Source organism: Marmota flaviventris, chromosome 18 (assembly GCF_047511675.1).
Source record: "Marmota flaviventris isolate mMarFla1 chromosome 18, mMarFla1.hap1, whole genome shotgun sequence".
NCBI lineage: Eukaryota > Metazoa > Chordata > Mammalia > Rodentia > Sciuridae > Marmota > Marmota flaviventris.
The window spans coordinates 13,627,946-13,646,869 of record NC_092515.1 but is presented as its reverse complement, the minus strand read 5'-3'; the positions used below and the strand labels follow the sequence as shown (position 1 = coordinate 13,646,869).

Genomic DNA, 18,924 nt, shown 5'->3' with positions numbered 1-18,924 from the left:
GCCTCCAAGTTCCCATCCTCCTGCCTCAGCCTCTTGAGTAGTTGGGATTACAGGCATGCACCACCCTACCCAGATAAAATAAATAATACATAAATTTACTTGTGGTTTTCTGGTACTGGGAATGGAACCAGAACCTGGGGCATGCTAGGCAAGTATTCTATTACTTTTCGCTTTAAATTATTTTGTATTTCACAAAAATATAGTGAAAAGAGTGGCATTGTTTTGTGCTTTTGCAAATCTCTTTAATGTCTGGCTTGAGAGAAAGAAGCTCGGCTCTCAGGGCTGCTTCTGCATTCATTCTCTGACATGCGGCCTCTGGAAGACCGCACCCAGAACACGGGGAGAAAAGAGAGAGAAGCGTCCTTAGCGTGGTGGTATAATTGTGGTGTAACCGTGGAGACCCACCGTAGGACTCCTCTCGTATTACACGTTGAGAACCACTGCTCTAAGCACATGTGCTGGGTGGGGTTCCATTTTACACTGGCAGAAACTGGGGCTCAGTGTGATAAAGCGACTTTCCAAGGTCGCACAATGGCTGGCCGTCCGGCCAGGGACTGGATTCCACCGTGGGTGGCTGGGTCCTCCGCGTCCAAGAGGAGTCCCTATCCTCCTCAAGTCGTCCTCTCTCCCCTGGGCAGGTGGAACCGCATCGTGGAGCTGGTGGAACAGCGGAAAGAGGAGATGAGCGCGGTACTGCTGGTGGAGAACCACGTGCTGGAGGTAGCTGAGGTACGCGCCCAGGTGCGCGAGAAGCGGCGAGCCGTGGAGAGCGCACCCCGCGCTGGCGGCGCCCTGCAGTGGCGCCTCAGCGGCCTTGAGGCTGCTTTGCAAGCGCTCGAGCCGCGCCAGGCGGCCCTTCTGGAGGAGGCAGCCCTGCTGGCCGCGCGCTTCCCCGCACAGGCGACGCGGCTTCACCAGGGCGCGGAGGAGCTAGGTGCCGAGTGGGGCGCCCTGGCCAGCTCAGCTCAGGCCTGTGGCGAGGCGGTGGCGGCGGCCGGACGATTACAGCGTTTCCTGCACGACCTGGACGCTTTCCTGGACTGGCTCGTGCGCGCCCAGGAGGCGGCGGGCGGCGGGGAGGGCCCCCTGCCCAGCAGCCTGGAAGAGGCGGACGCGCTGTTGGCGCGCCACGCGGCGCTCAAGGAGGAGGTGGACCAGCGCGAGGAGGACTATGCGCGCATTGTGGCGGCCAGCGAAGCGCTGCTGGCGGCAGACGGCGAGCTCGGCCCAGGCCTGGCGCTCGACGAATGGCTGCCACACCTGGAACTTGGCTGGCACAAACTGCTCGGCTTGTGGGAGGCGCGCAGAGAGGCGCTGGTCCAGGCGCACGTCTACCAGCTCTTCCTGCGCGACCTACGCCAAGCGCTCGCTGTGCTGCGCAACCAGGTGCCCGCTGGCGGTGCTCCGGGGTGGGGACCCAAGGTCTCGGGAGATTGTGGGGGCAGGAAATGCTTGGGAAGTGTGATTGATGGGACCACTGGGCTCAAGGCTTATTCGAGATGGGTGGGAGTTGAGTGGTAGCCATTTATCCGAAAGACTGGATTTTGGATCAACCAGTGTGAGTACGGGCGGCAAGTTAACAGATTTCGAGGTTCATGTTGAGTGGGCTGGCTTGGGGCTTATGGGAGGTGAGTTTGTGGGCGATTCCAAATGAGTAGTGCATTGGGGTATTTATTGGCATGGCTCCCTAGATTTGTGGATTATTTGGAAGGAAATAAGAGTACGAGATTGGTAGGTAATGGTTAAATAGGGTTAAAAAATGACCTGGGGTAGATAACAAAGGACTTAGATTATGGAGGTAGGTAGGAAGGTGGGAGGTTAGGAGAGTCAGTAACTGATTGTGGATTATATGGTCATGGGTGCCCAAGTTAGCAAGTTGTCCTCATTGGGAATGACAATGGTGGGTTCTCTGTAGAGAGTGACTAGCTTAAGGAACTAAGTGTTGTGGTTATCTGGGGACAGCTGTTCCAGTTTGGGGATCATTCTGGGAGAGAAACCAGAATGATTCCCAAACTAGATTGAGGATTTGGGCAATAGAACACCCAATTTTCAGATTGTCCAAAAGGAAGTACCTTGATGTTTAGGGGTGATCTTGGGTGACCTCCTGTGCTGGTTATCTAGGCAATGCTGACCCACGCAGGGGGAGTATTGTGAAGGTAGCAGGGGGAATGCTAGACATCACTTGAATGGTGAGGTTATTAAATATGAAGCCCTTTTGGATTCACTCATCAGTCAGAGAACTAACCCCAGAGAGGGGAGGGCTTTCCTTGAGGTCACACAGCTCCCCTTTAGTCCTCATCAATTAACCAAAGATTATCTGATGAACTGGGGATGTGGCTCAGTGGTAAGATGCCCTGGGTTCCGTCTTAGAACCACCAAAAACAAACACACACACATAAGTCTCCCAAGTGCCCCCTCTGTGCCAGGTACCATCTTTGCACTGGACACAACTCAGGAAACAAATCATGGGGGGCTGGGGATATAACTCAGTTGGTAGAGTGCTTGCCTCACATGCACAAGGCTCTGGGTTCAATCCCCAGTACTACCAAAAATTTTAAAAAGAGGAAACAAATCACAAAATCCCACCCTCATAGGGCTGACATTCAAGTGCGTGTGTGTGTGTGTGTGTGTGTGTGTGTGTGTGTGAGTGAGGGGGGACAGTAACCAAGCAACGCCTACACATTACACGAGATGAGAAATAAAGCAGGGTAAAGGAGCCCAGTGGGGTGTTGACAGTTTGGGCAGGATGGTGAGAGACCTGAAGAAAGGAAAGGAGGGACAAACGACCGGGCAGAGGGACCAGCGTGAGCAAAGGCCCTGAGGTGGCCCATGCCGGGCACGATCCATACCAGCGCGGGGAAGGAGCAGAGTGGCGAGCCAGGCTGGCAGCCTCTCCGGGTTCTGGAATGGAGGGGGCTGACTTGCGTACCCCTCCGCCTTCCCAGGAGGTGGCGCTGTCTGGTGTGGAGCTCCCGGGCACCGTGGAGTCCGTGGAGGAGGCGATAAAAAGGCACCGGGATTTTCTCACCACGATGGAGCTGAACCAGCAGAAGATGCAGGTGGCCGTGCAGGCGGCTGAGGGCCTGCTGAGGCAGGGCAACGCCTACGGGGAACAGGCCCAGGAGGCTGTGGCCCGACTGCTGGAGAAGTAGGTCCCCCAGATCCCAGGGACACGGAAGGTGGGGTCTTGGCACAGGGGAGGGGTGAGGTAGACCAGGATCTGCCTCCTTTCCATTACAGTTTTCTGCTTCTCTGCCCTTCTCTTATTTAATTCCATATTGTCTTAGATTTCATTGAAGTGGATGTTTTGTAACAAGGTAACAGGACGCTGTAAACCGGAAAGATATAGAGGATATACAATGCCAAGTTTCTCTCCAAAACTTGTCCTCAGCACGACAAACCCCTACCCATTAGCTGGCACCAGGATGCATGCCTGTAATCCCAGCAACTTCACAAGTTGGAGGCCAGCATCAGCAATTTAGCGAGACTCTGTCTCAAAATAAAACAGGGCTGGAGATGATGCTTAGTGTAGAGCACCCCTGAATTCAACCCCAGTACTTCCTCCCTTGGAACCCCTTGACTCTCCAGATCCCATAACTAGAGACCACCTTAGTGTGGGTTCCAGTTTTCCAGATGGTGATTGGATGCTGATGTCCCTTGCCATGCTGGTTGAAATATTTTGACTGTGCTCCTGCCTTGGCCCCAGGCACTCAGTTCTCTAGGAAGCACCCAGAGTGTTTCCATGTGTCTCTTTCACACTTCTCTTGCACTTAATTCTCTGCTTCTGTCACCACCTGTCACCATTGCCCTTTTTGTCCTTTCACTAATCAAGCAATTCATTTATTGAGCATCTACTGTTCCCAGATGCTATTCTGGGCCTGAACACACAGTACCACTGCTTCTCCCAAATCCCTGCCGTCTCAGAGAGAGCTTCCTAGCATCTCCCTTCAGGCCCAGCTCTTTCTCTCTTGTCACTGTCAATTTTCCTTGCCCCCTCCCCCTGGTGGCTCCAGATTTGTCTTCTCTGTGGCATGATCCAGGCTGTAAGAGGGCCCAGTGCCCCTCCTTCAGCCTTCCTGTCTTCTGATGGCAAATGAACCTTATCGCTTCACTCCTCCACTCATGGACCTGAGACCTGAGCCCTTCTCTGTTTCAGGCATTCTTCCCCGCAAATGCCTCTGAGAGGCGTCTAAAGGGGTCTAAAGCTGGAGGTATCTAAGGGACACTGTTATGGGGATCCTGGCTCTGGGGTTTCAGACGTGTTTTCTAGGTTCCTCTTTCCAGCCCCAGATCCTTCCTTCCTTTGAGCCACATTGCTTGGGCACCTGTGTATGCCAGGCTCTGCAGAATGAGCAGGAGGGGCCCAGGGGACTGTCATTCCCTGACTGCTCACTCATTCATTTTCAGTCATTCATTAATTGCTCCTTCCACCTTTCTGCTTATTCACTTAATCTTCAATCAGTTAAACGCACTGAGCCCAGCCCTGTGTGGGGCAGTGCTGGGCGCACAACCCTTGAGATTCAGGGTGAGTCACTGTCTCTTGCACCTCGGCGCTCTGGGGACCTGGCCCAGCCAGTGTGTGAAGTCTCTTTCTTAGCTACAGATTCTGCCCATGAGGTTCAGAGGGGAAGTAGCTTACAGCCAGGATGTGGCCTAGCCACTGTCGCTGTCTCAGCATCATGGAGAGGAGGATTTTCTTTCCCTCACCTCTAGGACTGCTGTGTGACAGTCTGGCAGGTGAAGCCCTGGAGGATTGGCTGCAGATCAATTTCAGAGGCATTTCCTATTTCCTGGCTCCTGAGCCGAGCCAGGGTAGGAGGCTGTGATCTCTCAGTCCCTTCCTGCTACTTCTTCCCGTCTGCCTCTGGCTCTCTAGAAGTGTCTCCCACACACCGTCTCTTTGCCCTGTCGGTTTATTTCTGTGTCTGTTTCCTCCCGCTCCATTTCCATTTCCTTTCATTTGCATATGTCTTTTCTTCTGCTGCTTCTTTTAGATATTGTATTTTTTTCTTCTCTCCTTCTTTCTGCCTCTGGATCTCTCCTTCCTGCCTGCCTTCCAGCATCCATTCATTCAACAAAGATATATTGAGCACCTACTATGTGTCAGGCCCTTTTCTAGGCATGGGACATTCAGTGGTGAACAAAACAGACAAAAATCCCTGCCCTCAGGAAGGTGACACCCTACTGTGGGAGAAGGACCAGATACAAAGGAACATCTACAGTGTGTTAGATAGTGTCAGTGTGCCAAGGAGAAAACCGAAGAAAGAAAACCAGAAAGCGGCAGGGAGTAGTCAGGAGGGATCTCTTGAAGAAGGTGGCATTTGACTAGACATTGGGGAAAGGCCATTCCAGGCAGACACAGCTTGTGCCAGGCCCTGATCTGGGAGCAGCTTGTTCAAGATGTAGCAAGGAGGCCACTAGAGTCATGGAAGAGTGGGTGGGTGGGGAGAGAGTGGGAGGAGTGGGCAGGGTGTGTGTGTGTGTGTGTGTGTGTGTGTGTGTGTTGGAAATAGAACCCAGGGTCCTTGTGCTAGGCAAGCACTCTTCCTCAGCCCCTGTCTCTGAGTATCTCTTGCTCTGTCTCAAGACCTGTTATCCCTGGGCCTCTGTCTATCTATCAATCTATCTCTGTCTCTATCACTTTCTCTGCAGACGTCCATCTCTTTCTCTCTCCCTCTCTTTCGTCTCTCTCTGGTCCTGTCCCTGGCTCTATCCCACTAATGTTTCTTTGCCTTTTCCCACGTTTCCACCTTGCTCTCTTCTTCCCCTCTCTGCCATGCCCCTACCCAACCTGCTGCCCTTGTGGTCCCGCTGCCAGTGCCTCCCTCTACCTGGGCCTCTCCCCAGCCCTTCTCTCCCCATCCCCAGGAGCCAAGAAAACCAGCTACGGGCTCAGCAGTGGATGCAGAAGCTCCATGACCAGCTTGGGCTGCAGCATTTCCTCCGAGACTGCCACGAGGTAGGACCTCTAGCTGTGCTGGGGACAGTGATGCCCCCTTTCAAAGGGAGATAAGTGCTCCCAGGGAGAGATGGGGGGCGGGGACGCCCCGTCTAAGTGGGTCGCAGTGCGATGTTCACTCTCTGCCGCCAGGAGGCGCGCGGAGCTGGGGCGCAATGCGCATGCTCCACAGATCCCAGCCCGCCTACGCGGGCTCTGGGGTGGAGAAAGGGAGGGGCCCCTGGCGCCCCTGGCGCCCCTGGCAACGGCGCGCGTCCGCGACAACGGGTCCCGCGGGGACGAGCGCTGATCTCACTTTTCTCTCCAGAGATCTGTGAGAAGTGCTCTGCTCCAGGAGAGGGGCAGAGTGGGGTGAGAGTAGGGGTTGGAGCCTCTGGAGTTTGGGAGTGGACTAGTGCCAAGAGCACTTCTGTGACAGATGGTCCTGAACAATGCCTTAACCCCTTTAAAGGTCTCCAGGAATCAAGCTCTTTCTCCTTAGGGATGATCTACACACACACACACACACACACACACACACACACACACACACGGATGGGCCCAAATCAGAGATGGTCCAAACTCCCTTTCCCAGTGGAGACTGTTCAGGAGCCTCGCTGCTTTCCCCTCCTTCCCATAGACACCGTTCTGGACTCCAGTCACATCAGATGGCCCACTAACCATTTTCTTAACTCCACGAAAAGAGGTGGGCCTGCCCCCCAATTCCTCTATCTATGGGATCCAGGATCATCTCCTCCCCCATGATGACCCAGGAGCCAAGTTTTCTCCAACCAAAGATGGTTCAGGAACCAGATCCCTGTCCTCTTTCCACCCCTAACTAAAGACGGTTTGACCCTCTCCATGTTGAACCCCCATGGGAGATTATTCTCCCCAGAAATGAAAGAGACTAGTGCCTCCACGCCCCTCCCCCATAGCCGAGGGAGGCCAGGATTGAAGCCCTTAGAGCGGAGTCCAGGAATCCATGTTCCCTCTCCTTCCCACTGGAGACTGCTCTGAACTGAAGTATCATAAGAGATGTTCCAGGTCGCCCTCCCATTCCCTACCCCCATATGGTGGCCAGAAACCTAAGCCTCATCCCATTAGAGATGGTTCGGGAGGCCCCTCCAGCTGCTATTCAGAGTCCCCACCCTCACAAGGCTGAGATAGTCCGGGACTCAAGCCCCCCTCCCACCATTAGTCCAGGATGCCCTCCTCGCCATGAGATTATTCTGGACCAATGATCTGAGATGGTGCAGAAGCCCCCCCAACCCGAATTTCGGAGAGGGTGATGATTCCTCCTCCACCCCCAACCCGGGCCTCGCAAAGAGGCGGGCAAGGAGGCAGGCAGGGGGCGCGCGCGGGCGGGCGCGTTGCCGCGGCGCGGGGGCGAAAGAGGGGGCGCGCGTCCGCCGGAGGCTCAGCTGTCGCCGCCGCCGCCGCAGCCGCCGCCGTCGCAGTGGAGGGGCGAGTGCCCGCCCGCCCGCCGCAGGGACGCCCCGCCAACGCCTCCGCAGCTTCAGGTCTCGGGGGCGCGAGGGCAGGGGGCTGGAGCGCGCCCCCGCCGAGATGGGCGGGGGAGGGGGGCTCAGGGCGCGTGCCCGCCCGCCGGTGCCGCGGGAGGGAAGGGTGGGGGCGGCGCGGGGGCGGGCCAGGCCAGCGCCGGGACCCCCGCCCTGGGGGAGGGGCAAGGACGCCGGGAGCTGTCCGCGGTGCTGGTGCTGGTGCTGGCAGGACTGAGGGGCCGGACCCCAGGGGAGGGAAAAGGAACAGGGGGGACTTCCAAGGCTACTCCTAGGGTAGTCTGGATTTGCCCTGGGGGTCGAGGGGGTTTTCGAGTCTGTAGGGTGCACTTCTCCGAGGGATGACAGGGGCCTGATATTTGCCCTGGAGTTGGGGGATTCTCGGTCTTTGGGGACTTGCATTCCTGGTTCCTTCGGGGTTTGTCAGCCTTGGATGTTGGGGACTAGTCACTTTTGCGGAGCTCTTCTTTGGGTTATGAAAGTCTTGGATTTGCTCCAGGTCTGAGGGGCTCTGATTTGGAGGGCTTTTCCTTGGTTGTTGGGGAGTCAGACTTTGCCTTTGGTGATGAGAGGGGGCAATTGCTTTTGGGGGGATTTACCTTGAGGATGGGGTACTAGCTCCCTTAGCGGCTTTGCCGTTACTGTGGGCTGTGGTTGCCAATGGACTTTTCCTTGCCTGTTGGGAACCTGTGAATTGAGTTCGGGAATTCAGCATTTAATTTGGAGTGTGTGTGTGTGTGTGTGTGTGTGTGTGTGTGTGTGTTTTATATGAGTGTGAAGCTATCCCGGACCCCTGGGGAGACCTGTGCCCAGGATATGGGGTGGGGTTTGGACCGCTTGGGGTTTGTCCTTGGCTATGACTGCATTTGCCTCCCTAGACTGCTGAGCTGGAGTCTGTTTTTTTTTTTTTTTTTCCAAGAGGGAGGAGGAGTATCTTGTGACTGGAGGGGGGAGGAGAAGAGGGAGGAGCCAACTGCCCCAGGTGCCAGGTTTGGTCATGAGTGGGGAGGTTCTAGCTTGGGGAACAAGTTTTTCCTTGATAGGAAGGAGGTTCAGAAAGCAGCACTGTGATTGGTCTTGTAGGTAGTGACAGGAACCACTCTCAGTGCTTGCATTTTGGATGATGGGTTTTGTTGGTGGACAGGAGGACTAGAACTAGCTCTAGGTTTGGGTTGGTTGTCTTATGAGGTTTGATCTGATCCGTACTGGGGAGTCCAGGACTAGATTTTGGGGTAGGCAGGTTCAGGGATCTGGAAGGCATCCTTGTCACTCAGATTTGGGGAACTGGCTTAGGTTAGAAGCATGAACTGGTCATGGTTTGAGGAACTGTAGCCTTAAAACCCCAAGGCTAGATTTGGAATGCCCTGTATACTCATTAGGGATACTGGATCTTAATTTTAGGAGATGATCCCACTCCAGATTGGAAGGCTGGTTTCTTAGGGATCTAGGTTTGGCAATAGTTGGGAGGTTGTTCTGGGAGTTGATCTAGCCATCATGGAGGGCTGAGACTGGATTCTTCAGTGGGAACTTCAATGGATACTCTCAGGAAGGGGTTGAGGATCTTGAATTGGTTCTCATTAGGGGTGGCTAACACTGAGTTGAAGGGTCTAAGTGTTACTCTGAGTGGGGCTGGAGCTGAATGGGAAGTTTGCTAAATTAGGACTGGAGAACTTACCGTGGGGATTGATGTCCTTCCAGTGATAGGAGGCTGACTGACTTAGGAGTCCCACCTGGGGGCTGGCAGGGTAGAGGAATGCTGCCCCCAGAACAGGAGAGCCACAGGATTTTGTGTTTGGGGGCCTCCCCTTCATCTTACTCCCAAGAAGAGCTTAAGTCCCCCCCACAACATAAAAGCTCACTTGCCAAGGTTTTTCCATTTCTTCCTCCTCCCCCTACTCCCCACCCCTAGCACCCCAGGACCTGCACCTGGGACTTCCTGAAGGGGAGGGGGGACTGTGCCAGGGTGGCAGGGAGGGGGACCAGCTTAGCCCTCCTACCCTCCCTGCCTAGCTGGATGGCTGGATCCATGAGAAGATGCTGATGGCGCGAGATGGTTCTCGAGAAGATGGCCACAAGCTGCACAAGCGATGGCTCCGGCACCAGGCGTTCATGGCCGAGCTGGCTCAGAATAAGGAGTGGCTGGAGAAGATCGAGAGGGTGAGGAGGCGAGGGGCCTCTCTGTCCACATGCTGGAGGCCTCCTGGGAGCTCATGAATCACTTCCTACATTCTCTGCTGCTGTCCTGCTGGCCTCAGTACCCCTGAACTGGTTCAAGGCTGCTTCCTGTCTGCTCCTAGCTTTGTGACTTGAAGTGATTCATGTAACCTCTTCAAGCCTCAGTTTGCCTATCTATAAAATGGCCAGATCTCTTCTAAATGGTGCTTATAGCATCCTTTTTGTTAACTCTTTTACCCATTCTCATGACCTCCTCCACCAGACTTCCTTCCACACCACTTGGGATATCTAAGATAGAAGGTCGAGGAGACAGGCTGGAGCATGCCTGGGAAGTGAGCTTTGAGTTCTGTATCCACGCTTCTGTCCCTAACTCCCTACCTCCCCCTCTCTCCCCATTATCTCCCTGTGTCCCCTTACCCCGCTCCGCATTTTCCTGTCCCTCCCCATCGCCTGCCCTTTTCTCCTCCCCTTCCGCTGTCTGCTTACCTGGGGCAGGAGGGCCAGCAACTGATGCAGGAGAAGCCGGAGTTGGCGGCCTCGGTGCGGAAGAAGCTGGGTGAGATCCGGCAGTGCTGGGCAGAGCTGGAGAGTACCACCCAGGCCAAGGCCCGGCAGCTCTTCGAAGCCAGCAAGGCAGACCAGCTGGTGCAGAGCTTCGCGGAGCTGGACAAGAAGCTCCTTCACATGGAAAGCCAGCTCCAAGATGTGGACCCTGGTGGGGACCTGGCTACTGTCAACAGCCAGCTCAAGAAATTGCAGGTATGGACGGGCTGCCCAGCTGGGGGCTCCCTGCACCACTGTGGGGTAGGCAAAGGTCAAGCCCCGCCAGAGAGACTTCAAACTGAGGGGATTAAATGCAGGAGTCTATTTCAAATGTGTGGACGGGGCTGGAAGAGCAGAAAGGGGGTACCTAGGTGATCCAGCTAATAAACTGTGGGAAGCATCCACCCCCCACCTGGGCCTGGGGCACAAGGGAAAGAGGGGCCACTGAGGGCCAAGAATCGGTGGGTGAATAACAGCACACTGAAGGTTTCTCAGGAGCCTGGTCCAGAGGTGGGGGAGTGGCTTTGCCCAGGGTCATGTAACATAGTCAAGAGCTTCCTCACTTGTCAGCCTAGGGGCTGAGTCCCCACTGACCCCTCCCGCCAATCCTAGGAGACTGATACTATTATTAGCCCTATTTTACCAATGGGGAAACAGGCACAGAAGGTGAAATGTTTGGCCCCGTGACAGTCACAGCTTGGTAGCTGGTCGATGCCCAGGGCACGATGGTCTGATGTGGAATATGGCTTGAAGTGTGAATATAGGTGTTGCTTCTCCCTCCCGAAGTGTGCTGGCTCCTGTCTTTATATGCCAGGAGCAATGCCTGACTGTGGCCAAGGAGAGACCGAGGACCTGAGAGGGGGCTGTCCTTGCTTAGGGTAGTAGTGGCAGAGCTCTGATTCCAATCCTGGTCTCTCAGTTCTTTGCTGTACCTTCTGGATGTGCCTCTGCAACTGTTCAGCTAGAAGCACTTGACATAGAGTGTACCCAAAAAAAAAAGAGAAAAGAAAAAACCTCAAGTGTGTGCTCATAATCCCAGTGACTTGGGAGTCTGAGGCAGGAGGATCACAAGTTTGAGGCCAGCCTGGACAATTTCGCAAGATCTTGTCTCAAAACAAAAAAGTAGAAGGGCTGAATTAGCTCAGTGGTGGAATGCCACTGGGCTCAATCTCCCTCCCATAAAAAAGAAAAAAGAACACAAATAGACTGATAATAAAAGCAGAAGTCACTGATTAGTATTTATTTATTCATTTATGCGTCAAATATTTATTAGGCACCCACTGGTGTTGGAATACAGCAGGAAATAAATTGGATGAAAGGTCACTGACTTCACAGGGCTGGTGTCCTGGTGAGGAAGACGAGCAAAGAAAGAAGCACAGAGAAAAACAGATCTGAATGTGGTGGCCTTGAGGTCAGGACTTGATACACTGAGGCTCTCACATCTTTATCTCCTCCTTTAGACGCTTAAGAGTTAGCAGATCTTCAAAGAGCCCTTGTTTGTGTGGATTAGACCTATTGATATTTACCAGGTGTAGAGTGAAAACAGAAATGTTCCAATTATTGATTCACTTTAAACAATTTAAAATCCATCACATTAACCCCAATGGCCCTCTTTCATAGACGAGAACTTTATTTTCCAAAAATAAAAAAAAGATAGTGAGAAGATTGGCATTTCTATGTTGGCAACTCGCAAGTCCGGAGTAGAAGAGCCAGCCTCTCCTACCCGCTCCGAGGCCCAGTCCATTGATACTGCCTGGGTCCTCTGGTCTCTGAGAAACCCCACTGTATCCTCGTGAGAATGAGAACGCTATAATCCAGTGACACTTTTTCAGTTATCCTCAGGTACCCTTGAGAAAGCCACAGCACAGAAAGGATCCATGACTAGCCCAAGGTCACACAGCTACCAAGTGACCGTTCAGTACCATGCTTAGTTCCCGTCCATGTTCTCCCTTGATACTCCCAGACCACAGTGCCAAACTGTAGTGACCCTCTTACTGGTCTCAGAAATCAATCATACGGAGGTGCAGACTCCACTGGCTGGATAGGCAGTGGACACACAGGGGTAACTCAGTCACAAGTCTGCTTTGAGGGAATGTTCTAGAATGTTGGCAGAGACGAGAGTGGCCAGTGGCCTAGGTGGTCAGACAGGAGTGCGCAACCAGAAAAAGCTGCCAAAGGCCACAGGACAAGAGCCTGCATGGAGGAAGCAGACAGACTGGGTTTCCGGTCCCAGCTCCGACATGTGTCTGTCCTTCCCTGAGCCTCATCTGCCACCTTAAGAGGGACTGTATCACTGGCACAGTGGCGTACGCCGTAATCCCAGCAGCTCAGGAGGCTGAGGCAGGAGGATCACGAGTTCAAAGCCAGCCGCAGCAAAAGCCAGATGCTTAGCGACTTAGTGAGACCCTGTCTCTAAATAAAATACAAAAAAGGGCTGGGGATGGGGTTCAGTGGTTCAGTGTCCCCTAGTTCAATCCCTGGTACCAAAAAAGGACTATACTTGTGTGGGGCTCCCCAGGTCAGGTGAGATTGTGCACAGAAAGGACACAGTACGGTGCCAAGGTGCAAGAGGGGTGGGGAACCACAGGCAGAGCAGCCAGGAGCCTTGACCTCCTCGTGAGAAGGAAGGGAAGGAACTTCCAGGAATAGGAAGAAGACAGCCACCAAGACAGAAGCAGGGACCCTTAGTCAGGCAGAGCAGCCAGCCCATGGTGCCACCTCAGGGAAAAGCCCGGAAATAATATCTTACTTGACTCTCCTCTTTCTTCCCTGTCTCTTGCTGGGCTCTCCTGAGTCCCATCTTTTTTTTTTTTTTTTTGTTACCTGGGATTGAACTCAGGGCATTTAACCGCTGAGCCACATCCCCAGCCCTTTCTTTTTGTGTTTTATTTATTTATTTTTTTATGAGTTGCTTAGCGCCTTGAGATCCTCCTGCCTCAGCCTCCCGTGCCTCTGAGATTACAGGTGTGCGCCACCACGCCCGGTTAAAAATTCTTAGTGCTATTTGAACGAGGGATCCTGCATTTTCAATTTGCACTGGACCCTGCAACTGCTGTAGCCAATCCAGAGTCCAACCTACCTGGAGGCCAGAGCCAGGAGCCAGTCCATGCCTTGCAAATAGTGGAATTGTCTCTTCCCCTCCCCCTACCCCAGGGCAGAGAGCAGTGTGGAAACCTAGATTGCAGGTCAAAAGGGGCAAAGAAAGACATCTGACAACCATTAACTCTCGGGTTATTGCTTATTTTACCACGATCACTAATTCTCCTCCAGCAACATATGATAGTGGCTGCAGGCACAGATTCAGGACTCAGGCAGGCCTGTGTTTGACTGGGCTCCACCCCTATCTGTGTGATGCTGAGCAAGTGACTGCCTCTCTCTCTGAGCCTCAGGCACTTCCTCTGATTAGTGACAAAGACCCCAGTGCTAATCCACCCTTTGACACTAGAACTGTGGTGGACAATACCACATCACAGTCAAGGGCATGAATGCTGGCCTGGGGCCAAGTCCTGACTGTGGGACTCACCAACTGCATGGCCTGGAGACATTACTTATCTTTGTGCCTCAGTTTCTTCTTCAATCAAATGGACACACTCATAAAGGTCATGACCTCCTATGTACCTTGCGAAGATGAAAATGCAGAATATAGAGTTTCAGAATTGCAGCCCCAGCAAGTCTGAGATTCAGTGTGTGCAGAGGTCTTTGAGGTTAATTGCCTTCAACCTGAGGATATGACATTGCCACATGGAATCCAGAAGTTACCCCAGTTCGTCATCTCCCCACCTTTGCTTTGGTTCTATTTATGTGATCTTGGTTACTGTGTTTGTGCTCAGATCCCATGTAGGGCATTACCCCTTCTCCATGCCCATGTCCTTCTGCCAACTGAGGCTCTCCCCCGCCCCCATGTGCAGGTGCTCCCGGTTCCTCCATCCTGGCCAAGCTTGGTATCATCAGACTTTTTAGATTCTCCTGGGTATGAGGGTGGGCAGTGATCATTCACTGTGGCCTGTGCATTTGGGTATTTTTCAGGCCTGGTGATCTTGGGCATCCTTGTCCCTCTTTTTGGCCATTTAGGTTTTAGAAAGGGGATTTAAGGTCTCTGGTTTCAGCCAGAGTGTACTCTGGGGGTGGGAGCATTCGTCCCAACCAAACCTAGCAGCCCATGAGATGGGGTTCTCCTTGTCCAAAGAAGATGGGACAAAGGACTGACCAGCAGTCACAGCCGTGGGGGCCGGAGGCAGTTCCAGCACAGGACTCCCAGGCTTTTTCCCCAGCAGAGGGAGCCCAAGGCAGAGAGTGACCCAGTGGGCCACTGGCCCCAGATGGAGCCCAGCTGGGCTTTGGGAGCTGCACTGGGGAAGGGAGGGGCCTCGTAAAGCCCTGCTACCCCCTGGGGCCTTCCTGTAGGCCCAGGCACTGGGTGTTTGAGGAGGGAGGTCATGGCCGTCCAGCTTGGCCCGTGTCCCAGCTCCCCACTCAGTCTCTCCTTCTGCCTCCGTCCGGGTGTCTCTTCCTTCCATTCTGCTTTCTCAGGCTCTTCTGTCTCATTTCATTTGAATTCTCTGTCTCTACCTCCCTCCCTTGATCCCCTTTTATCCTTTTTGGGCTCCCCCCTCTCCCCTCAGCCACTGCAGCAGGGACCCTACCTTCCAGGTCCAGGCCATGTGACCCAGAGTCCTCTCTCAGGGGCCCCTGCCCAACCGTCCTTTCCTGGTTGCGGGACCAGATGGTGGAGCCCCAAGTCCTGCTTCCCAGTCCTCAGGGGCCGGCCAGCTGGTCTGGCTCAGCCAAAGACTCCTGCTTGGAGGGCTGGGGGCCGGTCTCCTGCCATCTGAGGGGCCCCAGCAGGAAAATTCACTGGAGGTTCCGAGGCTGCTGGGCGGAGTCTCTGCAGACCCCTGGCCACGCCCACCTCCACCCTACCTAAGGCTCTTTCTCTGGCCAAGGAAACCCCCTCTGTCCCCTTTTCCTTCTCTGTCCCACTTTCTATGTCCAGCTCACTGTCTTGGGGCAAGAGTCCACTTCCCAAGCTCTGTGATCCAGGGCTTGAATCTCCATTCCCCTATTGTGTGATCCAGGGCACTGACCACACTTCTATGAGCCACACTGCCCAGTTATAGAGAAGGTTGGGTTTTGTGCTCTGATGGTCCTGGGTTTAAATTTTGACTCTGGTAGTTTCTACTCTGGGGCCAACCGCTTTCTTCAACTGGAAACTGGGAAGGCAGCAAGGTAGGCCCAAGTAGGAATAAGGTTGACCTGGGGGTCAGGGCTTGCTGTGTCCTACCTATGGTGTCCCTCCCACCTGAGGCTGTCCATTTTGAACACCTGTTTAATGTGTATCTTTTTTTTTTTCCTTTTAAACATGGATAAAAGATTCAGAAGCACAATGGTCATTAAAAACGCACAGAAATGTTCAGCTTTCTTTGCCACTAAGGATAATGCAAATTAAAATAATTGTAAGCAAGAATCTCATTTTTCAGATTCTGTTGTGTTTTTAAAACTTTGATGGCTTTTCAGAAAATGAATACGAAGTTTATATTGTATATACCATATAACCATAAAGTGCAAGTTTTAAAGCTCACAATTCAGTGGTCTGTGGTAGATTCACAAAGTTGTGTGACCCTCGCCACTAGCAATTCTAGAACATTTTCATCATCCCCCAAAGAAACCCATATCCATTAGCAATCACTGCCCATATTCCCCCTCCCAATGTCATTTGTATCTCTATGGATTTGCCCATTCTAGACATTTCATATAAATGGAACCAAACAATATATGATCTTTCATGCCTGACTTCTTTCACTTTACAAAATGTTTTCAAGGGTCATCCATGTTGTAGGACGAATCACTACTTCCTGTTTCCTCTGATTTTATTTCTTATTTTTACTGTTTTTTTTGTGGTGCCTTCTCTCAGTGTTGTGGTGAGAAGCTCAAATGGAAGGACATTATATAAAAAGTAAGACATCCTCCATATGTAGTCCTACTCCTCAGGGTTTTATTGCCTTTTAAAACTTTTTTCTCTGTCCTTCTAAAAATATTCCATGCATGTGAATGTACACACACACACACACACACACACACACACACACGGTATGTATCCCATACTAGAACTTGCCTTTCTTTCTTTTTTTTTTTAATATTTTGCTTATTTAGATGTAATTGGACCTTTATTTTATTTTTGTGTGGTGCTGAGGATCAAACCCAGGGCCTCGCATGTGCTAGGCAAGCGCTCTGCTACGGAGCTACAACCCCAGCCCGAACTTGCCTTTCTTATTTCACAAAATATCCCAGACATCTTTCCTTGTTCCAAATTATAGATATACCCTGATCTTCTTAAAATTTTTATTGGTGCTTAATAATTATACTGAATAGTGGGTTTCATTGTAGCCTATGTACATAACATAATGTAGTCAATTTAATTCCCTGGACCCTATTCTTTTAAACTGTTGCATAATATTCCACAGGGTGGTTTGACAATCTCCTCTCCTCTCTCCTTCCCCCCTCCCCTCCCCTGTTCTCCCCTCCCCTCCTTTCTCTTCTCCTCTCCTCCTCTTCTTCCTCTCTCTCCCTCTCCGGCTCCCTCTCTCTCATGTGTGATGCTGGGGATGGAACCCAGGGCCTCACACATGCTAGGCAAGTGCTGTACCTCCATCCTGACAGTCTGTCTAACCAGCTTTCTGTTCAGAGACCTTTGGGCTGTTCCAACCTTCTGCAGCAAGCATTCCTGTCCATACATATTTGATCCCATGTGCAAGTAAGTGTTTCTGTATAAAATGATCCTTAAAGTAAAATCTCTAGACCAAAAGGATATGCATTTTATTTTTTTGATCAATATTGCCAAATATTCTCCTGAAAAGACAGTGGCCACACCTGTTGGTTGAGAGCTGTCTTCTCCCCACATGTTCACCATCATTAGACACAAGCTTTTCATCTCTGCCAATTTGAGAGGTGGGATCCTGGCTTGTGATTTTTTTTTGAATTTTTAAATATATCTTAATTAGTTATACATGACATTAGGATGCACTTATGCACTTTGGTATATCATGCATAGATGGGGTATAATTTCTCATTTTTCTGATTGTACGTGTTGTAGAATCACATCAATCATACAGTCATATATGTACATAAGGAAATAATGTCTCTTTCATTCTACTATCCTTCCTATCCCCACATCCCCACCCCTCCCCTCCTCCCTTCACTCCCCGCTACCTAATCTAAGGTAACTCTATTCTTCCCAACCTGACCCTGCCTTTATTGTGAATTAGCATCCACCTATCAGAGAAAGCATTTGGCCTTTGGTTTTTTGGGATTGGCTTATTTTGCTTAGCATGATGTTTCCCCGCTCCACCCATTTACTGGCAAATGCCATAATTTCATTCTTCTTTAACGCTGAGTAATATTCTATTGAATATATATACCACATTTTCTTTATCCCTTTATCTATTGAAGGACACCTAGGTTGGTTCTGTAGTTTAGCTATTGTTATTATTTTTATTAGTATTTTCCTTAATAGTGGAGGTTGAGTGTCTTTTTGTGTATTTAGTGTATTATGAATCTTATACTCATGTTTGCAGAAAAAAAAGGATACACATTGAATAGGTGTTCAAAATATGTAGCATTAAAAGAAATGTAGCATCTTTTGCAGAAGTAGAAAAGTATCAGTCCCTGGAATTAGCCCATCTCAAGTCAGGAGGCCACTTGCTGGAGGGTTTTCTTCTAATGAAAAGTTGGAGCTTATAACCATGAAATCTCAGACCATATTTAAGTTTCCTGAGTTCTAATACATTGTACTGTTTCTATTCATCACTATGATGATTTTTAGGAAGAATAATCCTTTGTGAAGGAGATCCTAAGATGACTGTTCCTTCTTTCACTTCTGCTTCTTGTAATTGCACCTTTTAAATTTCCATCTTGTGTGGTTTTGATGTGTTATAAAGTCTGATTTTTTAACCCATTTTTATTTCCTTATGAATTGTGAACTCTATCAGCTGGGACTCTCGGGTGGATTGATCATTTAAATTATAGCCTCAGGAATCTCTTCACTTCTGAGGCCCACTTTTCTGTGTTGGGCTCATTCTCTCTCAGGGGGTCTCTTCCCTCCGGGTGACAAGACGGTCCCTAGTATCCCAGGCCTCCACCCTCTCAGCTTAGGAGCTCCATGTGAGGAAAGAGGGCCTCGGCTGTGACGCACAGTTTTCCCAGCAAAAGTGGGAAGAGTTTGCATTGCCTCATCTGAGGTCACATGCCCAGTTACGTCAGTCTGATGGCCAGAGTGATTCCATGTTCTCATTGGCTGGGCCTGAGTCACATGACTGTCCTTGGACCACAGGGTTCCCTCAGCCCCTAAGGAAGCTGGAAGAGTTTTCTTTGGCCCTGTTTAGGTATTCCCGACCCAATCCTGGGGGCCAGGGGGAGTTCATTGTTCCGATTGGCCCCACTTGGGCCACAGTGGGACTCCAGATTCTGTTGGCTCCTCAGGACCTGAGAGTAGGATCCCAGGCGCTGGGAAGGAGGGACTTCATGTTGGACAAGCAAAGCCAACAGCTGTACACTACAGAACCTTGGAGTAAAAGTCCTGCCTTGCTTCTCGAGTTTTGGTTTACAGTCATTTCTTGTAATCTGTTACCACTTAATTTTATTATTATTTTGTTTTCTTCTCTAGACTTCTTTCATCTGTTTAGAATCACATAATATGTAAATATATTCTTTTTGGCAAAATGTCTTACTAACTTAGAAGTCTTCAGTAAAATA

The 18,924-nt window shown here is 51.4% G+C and overlaps 1 protein-coding gene and 1 non-coding gene across 2 annotated transcripts in view; both read left to right on the top strand.

The window, feature by feature from the left end:
* Sptbn4 (spectrin beta, non-erythrocytic 4) overlaps positions 1–18,924 on the top strand; it is a 72,051-nt gene that overhangs the window by 32,303 nt on the left and 20,824 nt on the right. Inside the window, exons 15-19 of the mRNA XM_071604335.1 lie at positions 639–1,386; positions 2,946–3,148; positions 5,869–5,959; positions 9,469–9,615; positions 10,129–10,392. Of these exons, the coding sequence (XP_071460436.1) occupies positions 639–1,386; positions 2,946–3,148; positions 5,869–5,959; positions 9,469–9,615; positions 10,129–10,392 (1,453 nt within the window). The remainder of the gene's footprint in view (positions 1–638; positions 1,387–2,945; positions 3,149–5,868; positions 5,960–9,468; positions 9,616–10,128; positions 10,393–18,924) is intronic.
* Trnav-cac (transfer RNA valine (anticodon CAC)) lies at positions 2,476–2,548 on the top strand. The gene has a single exon. It is a non-coding gene; the product is annotated as a tRNA-Val (tRNA).